The sequence below is a fragment of the Propithecus coquereli genome, unplaced genomic scaffold (genome assembly GCF_000956105.1).
Source record: "Propithecus coquereli isolate 6110/MARCELLA unplaced genomic scaffold, Pcoq_1.0 Scaffold7, whole genome shotgun sequence".
Taxonomy (NCBI): domain Eukaryota; kingdom Metazoa; phylum Chordata; class Mammalia; order Primates; family Indriidae; genus Propithecus; species Propithecus coquereli.
In genome coordinates, this window is record NW_012153062.1 from 20,930,299 (window position 1) to 20,940,121 (window position 9,823).

The 9,823-nt window shown below is 39.1% G+C and overlaps 2 protein-coding genes across 2 annotated transcripts in view; one reads left to right on the top strand and one right to left on the bottom strand.

Moving 5' to 3' along the window:
* Positions 1-1,619, bottom strand: part of FAM73A (family with sequence similarity 73, member A) — a 95,324-nt gene extending 93,705 nt beyond the window's left edge. The window contains 1 exon segment of the mRNA XM_012661035.1: positions 1,502-1,619. Within this exon segment, the coding sequence (XP_012516489.1) occupies positions 1,502-1,619 (118 nt within the window).
* A 2,061-nt stretch (positions 1,620-3,680) lies between these two features.
* Positions 3,681-9,823, top strand: part of USP33 (ubiquitin specific peptidase 33) — a 72,133-nt gene continuing 65,990 nt past the window's right edge. Inside the window, exon 1 of the mRNA XM_012661036.1 lies at positions 3,681-3,755. Within this exon, the coding sequence (XP_012516490.1) occupies positions 3,681-3,755 (75 nt within the window). The remainder of the gene's footprint in view (positions 3,756-9,823) is intronic.

The window sequence follows — 9,823 nt, forward strand, 5'->3', positions numbered from 1 at the left end:
ACTTGCCATTACTCAGTTGCAAAAACAAGAAGGCATTTGTTTTGATATGATCATTCAATTGTCTTCTTTCCTCCCTTTTTCTACTCCTTCTTCTTTTTTCTCTTTCTTTTTTTCCGTGCCATCATTTCTTCTTTTACCCTCCTTGCATTAGAAGAGACTTCAGTTGTGCCTGATGCACAACTCTAGGGCACACAATTCATGTTATATTCTCCATGAATGGCATCTCTAGAATTGTACTCCAGAATCAGTGTGACTTAGCTGAGAGTCCACCATATGGAATGTATAATCTCTTCTCTCAGAAAAGGAAGTTAATTGATTGCCCAGTGATAGTGTCCTTCCTTATAATCCATCAAGAGATACTATTTGAAGAAAAGTGAAAGAGTAAGCATTCTGGATTGAGGCATACAAGGATAAAAATAAACACCCAAGAGTGGAGAGGCAGGAATCCATGGAAGTTAAAAGTGGAAGAGGTATTGCATTGTGTCACAGTGCATTTGTTTCATGAGGACTAGTTCACAGAAAGGACTTTACCTGGTGTCCACATGAGAGGTACTTGCCTGCTATCATCTAGGTACGAGTCACATCTACTTTGAACAGCCTTGTCAGTTGCTCTCCTTGAACTGACAGTGCCCTAGAACCCTTCCAGGACAGGTAAATTCAAAGAGGACATTGGTTACCAAGCAAGAGAAAGGGGGTCTTCAGGGTTGAATTGAATTTGCTAGAATGCTGTAAGAACAGAATACCCCTGATACAATTTCAATGCAGGAATTCTGGAGAAGTGACTTTTGCCTGTTTTTCTATTTGGTTGCCTGTTTTTCTTATTGATTTGTGGAAACATATATATACATGAATCTTTATCAGTTATATATAGTTCAAATATCTTCTGTTTGCTGGCTTGACTTTTCATTTCTTAATGATGTCTTTTGATACAGAAATGAGTTTTTGTAGGTGTGCATAATTTTTGAAGCAAAATTATTTAATGGTGGAAACATTTCCTAACCCCATTTTAAAATTCTCTCTCCATTGTCCCAGTCTTTCAAATGCAGTTATTTTCTCACTTATTTTTCAAAATATCACTTTTACTTTGAAGTGATAGGTTCAATGTATACGTTACAAATTTTTTGTGTTAGGTTTAGCATATTGCTGATAGCCACTCGTCATTACAGGAAAGGTCAAAAATCTAGAACACCTGTCTTTTTTCTTTTTTTTTAAAAGAACTTTCTTTTTATTCTACTCAAGGCTGGTTTTACGTACAAATAGAGCATAACTCAGAGTCTGTAATGTCTATGGAAAGGTTACACTCATTACCATCCAAATAGGCCGAGCTAATAAAAATTATATTTGTTACAATCCAAATAGATTAACCGGCCTTAAGGGCTTAGCTATGTATTACACTTTTCAATTTTCTTATAATTAAATTAACATAAAATAGTGTTCACAAATAAATGGCTATTTCAGAAATAGTTAAGCTGTGTTTAACAAAAATAGCCATTCTATTTACATGCGCAGCTGCTCAGATAGACCTGGGAAGTGGAAGGAGGCACTTCTCCGTGGAGTGGACCCATGATCAAAAGATTAACTGAAAAGATCTCCTCTCTGTCTCTGCCCCCGTCCCCCATGCCGCGGGCTCCCCAGCAGGTAGCCCAAGGACAAACCCAGACCCCTCTTGCATTTTCCTCTGGACTGAAGGTCACCTGGACCACCCACCTACTCTTCACTGGGTGCTCCCAGCCATTAGCCAGTGGCGGGAGCCCCCGTTGGCTCATCTGTGAAATGGGAGACTGATCCACCTGTCATTTTTCAAACAAATGTATAAAATTATCATTTATGTCAGAAAGTTCTTTGCCACAAGATATCAGGGAACAAATGAGTTCATGAGCATTCTCTTATCTCTTTACAGAGGACCGTAAATATTTAAAGCATTTAGACATTCGATTTTTTTCAAAATAAAAATTAACTACCTTGCCAACATCCTGTAGCTTGTAAACTGTCATATTTTGAAATAGGCTGAAAATAAAAGGAGGAGTGGTAGCATCATGAGTACCCTCCAAATTGTGAAACTTCCATTCTCATCAGTAAACCCAGGATAAGTGATTGTTTGCGGTGCAAACTGAGGCCTCGGTGTCAATGTCTACATAGAATGCTGTGTCATGGTTAATTTCTTTCATTTTTACCATAAAAATAAGTAGAAGCTCCTATATTTTCTACTTGTTCTTGATGGAGATTGAGCATCTTGTACAATACTTGGGTACATGCTCCTATTTTGGAGACCAAAGAATTAGAGGTAATGAGACAGATTGAAACTGGCAATTTTAACAATTTTTTTAATTTAAAAGTTTTTATTCACGATTCGAACATCAATCGAATGAATTAACAGTTACGTAATTAGAAGGCAAGTCTCTTCCAATGCTCCAGGCACTAACCAAATACTAAAGTTTCTATAAATATTTTATTTGATCTTCTTGATTTTGGCTTAAGGGGAAAATGGTAGAGATAAATTTCTTCTGTGCATATGTGGAAAAGCGAAACATAATTGCATCCGGAGAATCTGGATCCCGAGGAGTAGGGAAAAGAAAGATGAGAGAAAGGAATACAGTGTTGAATTGAGATAAGTCTTATATTACTTTGCACAAAGTCGAAAACCTGAGGCCCTTCGGTGGCCAGCCTTCATGGGATTCTGTAATGCATCGAAACAAGACCTTATAATGGTCATAGTGTGACCGCAGAAGAGGGGGAGAACACATGTAAAAACGAAAGAAGCCCTAAACTTCAAACTGCCGCAGGTACGCGGACCCTGAACAGTCACCTGCATTAGAAGTCCGAGCCCCCAGTGCCCGCCAGGGTCCAGGCACCTGGGCCGGGCCCCATCCCTGGGCGGGCTTTCTTCGGGACTCCGCCCCTTCCCGCCCTCCAGCGACGCCCGAGACGCCTGCGGCGGCGGTGGAGACACCGGAAGGAGCCGCGGCTACTGCGGGAAGTGGCTGGTTCGAGAGGTGGGGACCCCACGGGCTGCGCTGCGGCGCCGTTTTCCGGCCCTCCCGACGCGACGCCTCTCCTTTACGAGGCCGAGGGTGGAAAAGAGGAGCCTGCGGAGGTGCGGCTGCAAGCCACCGCTGGCCGCGCTGGCGGGGCCCGCGGGGAAGGCCGTGGAGGTGAGTGCCGCGCTGCTGGGAGGGGCGTGGGGCCAAAGGGCGCCTCGCCTGCCACCTGGGAATGGTCTCGGTTCTCGCTTCCGCGCGCCGGGGGTGCAGCTGCTGCAGCGGCCTCTTTTTCATGCTCCTGGGTGGCGGTAGGCGCGCGGACGGGAATAAGGCCTCGGCTCCCCAGTGCTCTGCGTTGCAGAGATAATCTGGTGGCCGCTCTGTCAGGGGTCGGCGGAGGACGCGAACTGGTCATTGATTTGGGGAAAGGTCCCTCGGAGGCTCCCCCCTGGGAAGCAGGAAGCGGGAGGGATGAAGTGAGCCCTGGAGAGGGGCTCCGCTCCCTTCCTCGGTTTCCCCACTACAGCTTGCCAGTCTCTCGGCGGGTGCGAACGACTGAAAGCCCCGCCAGGGCACTGGGTTCTGGTTTTGCTTTGCGGCGCAGTTGGGGTGACGAGACCTGGTCTTGCAGCCCCGTTATTTAATTGTTGTGAACGGAAAAACCGAGATGTCATCGTCCTTGGAATTTTTCTCCGACCGATGTTTGATCCTCACTACGAGATTACCCCTTACCGTCTGTCCATCTGCAGCTTTTGTTTGGATCAGATTTCCATAGTGTGCGGTTTCACAGACCTTTACTCTGAAATATTTCTCACATACAAAATGCTCTTCATCTGAATATTTACAAGGCGAAAGTTGAGCTTTTCCATGGATGATGAGATTTTTCTAGGTGTTGTGCACTCAAGCATATTGAGGATTTAAATTCTCATATAATCTCTATTAGGCCTGGAAAATTGAGCCAGGGGGTGAAATACTGGCAGGAACATAGACTGAATTGAAGATGCATTTTGCGTCAAGGATCTCTAGACTTCTTGCTTAATAAATAAATGGAATTACAGAATTTTTTAGTTTAATCATATTTTTCCTGTAAGAAAAACCTATTACAAAAAGTAATGAGGCCGTCCTAGTTCCATTTCTGGTTGAGACAAAACAGTAGTATCATCTGGAAAGATCGGACCAAATCAGATTATTATACTAGGCTATTTGACGTGAGCATAATACAAATATTGTTAGTGAATTCATACTATTAATATAAATAAGAGGGAAATTAGTAATCTTATTGAAAGACAATGCTAATTTTAAGAAAAAGTAATAGTAATAGTTACACTATGCTAGGAGCTATATATTATTTCATTTACTTTGTCAGGATTGAAAAAAAGGACAGTATAAAAAATATTCCTGGAATAAAATATTGAACTGATATGTGCAAGAGGGAAATTCTACTTAAGATTGTTTCCTATTTATGACCTGGTTTATTGCCAGCTTTCACTTTTTCCTTCCTTTTTTGAGCTCTTTGTAACCTATCAATAAGCAAATCTTTTTACATAATTAGTTTAATGGCATTAGACTGTAGTAAATGGATGATTTTAAATATTTGAAATTCAGAGTTAAGGAGATGATAATTCTTACATTTATATATTGCTATTAGAATTTTCAATGACCTTTCACATACACAACCTTATTTGATCCTCATACTAATCCTCTTAGGGAATGCCAAGAAATAAAGTCTTTCCCCATGACAGAAGCATTTCAAGATTGTGTAAGGATCAGAATTTCCTTAAAGCTGAAATAATGTTGCTAAAGCAGCCTTTGACATAAATTGGAATTCAGATAGATTAAGATTGGGCACTGTGAACTATTACATATGACTGAGTATAGATTCTTCACAAGAAAATGAAGTACATAAAATGCTGAGAGATTTTTGGTGAGAAATGTGAAATGCAGTCATTTCTAAAGAGGAAAAAACGAGTAACAGCTCTATTTAGTGTAATTTTTAAACTTGTTGAAAGTCTACATGTGATTGCAGGAGCATTTCCATAAGTAGGAAACCTCCAAAGAATCTGAGATGAATACAGTTGGTTTTAACTGTTTACAAAAAAGGCACGTGAATTATGTATAATATTGTATACCTAAACTGGTATTTAAGAAACAATGGTGCATCCAGATAAATGTTGCTTTCGAATGTTATTTCAGAAGGCTAAAGTAGGTCAATGTTTTGAGTCTACCAGGGCAAGGCTATTTGGAAATTAAAAAGAATGAAACATGGTTTCTGCCCTTAAGAAACTTGTAGTGAAGTGAGGCAGTGTTTTACACAATTACAGTTAAGTGCCTTAGTATTATAAAAGTTCTTTAGGAATTTAGGTGAGGGAGGCATTACTTGTGATGGGGGCTTGGTGGAGATAATATTTGAGATGAGTGAGCTTTGAAAGGTGAATATTGGAGGACATTTCTAATATGAATAGATTAATGAGTTCCTGGAAAGGTACAAGTTATATTTGAGAAAGGGTCAGTAGAACAATTTGGCTGATAACAATTCATAGTTCATATGTTAGTTATAGCAGATGAAGACAAATTATGAAAGACTTCACTGAAGGTGTTTGATCAGAAGAGGTTTGTGATCCACATGAATTCTTCTCTGTAATTGAGAGAAGATTGAGATGGGAAGAGTACTTGGGTGGCTTTACGTTAAGCTAGGTCTTGACAGCATTACCTTTATGGCCCTTGTGGTTTCTCTGTAGTGCTTCTTGAACTCAGACCTTGAGATAAGGACATGCGTGCAGGTGAGATGCTAGGAAGTACAAGTGAGGGGTTGGGTAGTTAGAGGGGAAGAAAGTCAATAATGGAAAGGCAACTGGGGGCTTAACCTTGTCCATGTTCTTGTATAACTGCCTCAGAATTGTCCTACCAAGTAAGTGAAAGGGGGCTGAGGCCTTTTTCTACCTATAACCAGTCTTCATTGATTGAGATTGCTGCTAAAAATGCTGCCAGCACTTAAGCGTTCCATGGTTAGGGATGGGCAAGCTCCTGACGTGCTGGAGAACTTAGGAGAGAAGTGATTCAGGTGGAAAGCTGTCAATATGAGTAGAAACTATCCATACCAGCTACAAGTGAACATGGAGGTGAACTGAGGCCAGGTATCAACTGTGTTTGTTAACAGGCATTCTTACTGAGTAATCCAGATGTGAAATAAAAACCTCAGCTGTAGACCTAGAAGAAATGTGAGTTGAAGAGAAGTGGTGAAAAAGGCAGTAGAATTTAGTAACTGGTAGAAAGTAAGGATGGGAACTTGGCATAGTGGTGTGCACCTGTTGTCCCAGCTACTCAGGAGGCTGAAACAGGAGATTATTTGAGCCCAGAAGTTTGAGTTTAGCCTGGGCAACATAATGAGACCCTGTCTCTAAAAAAATGAAAAAGTAAGGAGGGAATCTGAGATGGTACTGAGGTTTGAAAGTTAGATAATTTGTGATAGAGAAGGGTTGGCAGGTCATTGACTTTCAAATTAGTTATTTAAAGAAAATAAAAGAATTATAGGGTATTGAGGGTGATAATAGAGTGCAGATGAACAGTCATTCGAAAAAGGAAAGCTGGGTGGACATCTGAACAGTGCTGCCACCCCACTAACTTAAAATGTCTGGCTCATACTTGATTGTAAGTGTTTGTTAAGTTAGTCTCTGTTCCTAGTGCTTAACACAAGTCCTAAAATATAGTAATGTGTTGAAAATATGGGACTGAATTGTGACCTAAAATAATAACACCATTTCCTACAGTTTTTAACTGTTTATAAAATCCTGGTGGAGAAATTTTTAATATTTTTAGTGGAGGCATTACTGTATGTATTTGTTTATTTTAGAGATGAGGTCTTGCTCTGTAGACTAGGCTGGGGTGCAGTGACAGGATCATAGCTCAGTCATCCTTGAACTCCTGGCCTCAAGTGATCCTCCCGCTTTGGCCTCCCAAAGTGCTAGGATTACAGATGCGAGCCACCATGCTCGATACGTTACTGTATTTAGATGAATAAATTTTGGTTCATTTTATAAGCCCCAATATTACAGTCCAGTAAACAAATAAAAAATAGATTGATAGTTTTTCATACAGTATTTCTCATTTGAATGTGGTGGTTGCATTTGTTTTTCCATGATTCTACATGGTCTACATAAGCATTTTTAATGACTGTCCTGTAATGTCTATGTACTGTTATTTAACCCTTCAGCTTGCTTAGAAGTGAGACTTAAGAACTAATACCAATCCTACTTAAGCTATCCAAGAAGGAGGGGAAACTCCCAAACTCATTCTATGAGGCCTGTGTCACCCTGATACCAAAACCAGACAAAGACAACAAAAAAAGAAAACTATAGGCCAATATCTCTAATGAACATAGCTGTAAAAATCCTCAACAAAATCCTCAACAAAATAGTAGCAAACCAAATTCAACAGCACATTAAAAAGATTGTTCGTCATGATCAAGTGGGATTCATCCCAGGTATGTAAGGATGGTTCAACATATGCAAATCAATCAGTGTGATATATCAACAGAACAAAAGACAAAAACTATATGAACATTTCATTTGATGCTAAAAAAGCATTTGATAAAATTCAGCACCTCTTCATGATTTAAAAAACTCTCAAAAAAAAAAAAAGTATAGAAGGAACTTAGCTTAATACGATAAAAGCCATGTAAGACAGATGCAGAGCGAGTATCATACTGAATGGGGAAAAACTGAAAGCCTTTCCTTTAAGATCTGGAACAAGACAAGGATGCCCACTTTCACTACTGTTATTTAACATAGTACTGGAAGTTCTAGCTAGAGCAGTAAGTCGAGAAAGGGCATCCAAATTGGAAAGGAAGAAGTCAAATTATCCTTGTTTGCAGATGATATGGTCTTGTATCTAGAGAAACCTAAAGACTCCACCCAAAAACTATTAGAACTGATAAACAAATTCAGTAAAGTTGCAGGATACAAAATCAACATACAAAAATCAGTAGCATTTCTATATGTCAACAGTAAACACTCTGAAAAAGAAACCAAGAAAGTAATAGCTACAAATAAAATAGAATACCTAGGAATAAACTTAACGAAAGAAATGAAAGATCTCGATAATTAAACTATAAAACATTGTTGAAAGAAATTGAAGAGAACACAAAAAAATGGAAAGATAGTCCATGCTCATGGATTAGAAGAATCGATAGTGTTGAAATGTTCGTACTACCCAAAGCAATCTATAGATTCAATGTAATCCCCATCAAAATACCAAGGACATTCTTGACAGAAATAGAAAAAATAATCCTAAAATTTATATGGAACCACAAAAGACCCAGAGTAGTCAAAACCATCCTGAGCAAAAAGAATAAAAATGAAGGAATCACATTGCCTGACTTCAGATTATACTACAGAGCTGTAGTAACCCAAATAGCATGGTACTGACATAAAAACAGACACATAGACCAATGGAACAGAATAGAGAACCCAGAAATAAATGAACACATCTATAGTGAACTTATCTTTGAGAAAGGTTCCAAGAACATGCAGTGGGGAAAGGACAGTCTCTTCAATAAATGATGCTGGGAAAACTGGATATCCATATACAGATGAATGAAACTAGACCCTTATCTTGCCATATACAAAAATCAAATCAAAATGGATTAAAGACTTAAATCTAAGACTTGAAACTATGAAACTACTAAAAGAAAACGTTGGGGAAATGCTTCAGGACATTGGTCTGGGCAAGGACTTCTTGAGTAATACCCTGAAAGCACAGGCAACCAAAGCAAAATTTTACAAATGGGATCACATCAAGCTAAAAAGCTTCTGCACAGCAAAGGAAACAATCAACAAAGTGAAGAGACAACCCATAGAATGGGAGAAGATGTTTGCAAATGACCCATCTGACAAGATTAATAACTGGAATATATAAAGAGCTCTAACAACTCAATAGGGGAAAATCAAATAATCCCATTTAACAGTGGGCAAAGGATCTGAATAGACATTTCTCAAAAGAAGACATATAAATGGCCAATAGGTATATGAAAAAATGCTCAACATCATTAGTCATCAGAGAAATGCAAATCAAAGCTACAATGAGATACCATTTCACCCCAGTTAAAATGGCTTTTATCAAAAAGGCAGGCAGTAACAAATGCTGGTGAGGATGTGGAGAAAGGGAAACCCTCGTACCCTGTTGATGGGAATGTAAATTAGTATAACCACTGTGGAAAACAGTATGGAGATTTCTCAAAAAACTAAAAATAGAACTACCATATGACCCAGCAATCCTACTGCTAGGTATATATCCAAAAGAAAGGAAATCAGTAGTATATTGAAAAGATACCTGCACTCCCATGTTTGTTGCAGTACTATTCACAGTAGCCAAGATATGGAATCAACCTAAGTGTCCATCAACAGATGAATGAATTAAACAAATTGTGGTACATATACACAATGGAATATTCTTAACATGTAGCCACAAAAAAGACTGAAATCCTGCCATTTGCAACAAGATGGATGCAACTGGAGAACATTATGTTAAGTGAAATAAGTCAAGCACAGAAAGACAAGTCTCACATGTTCTCACTCATATGTGAGAGCTAAATGTTAAAAACAATTGATCTCTTGGAGCACAGAGAGAGAGTAGAATGATGGTTACCAGAGGTTGGGAAGAGTAGCAGGGAGGAGGGAGATAAAGTGGGGGTGGTTAATGAATGCAGAAACATAGTTGATAGTTAGGTAGAATGAACAATACTTGGTAACACAACAAAGTGACTATAATCACCAATAAGGGTATATTTTTAAATAACTAAAAGAGTAGAATTGGAATATTCATAACACAAATGTTAAATGCCTGAG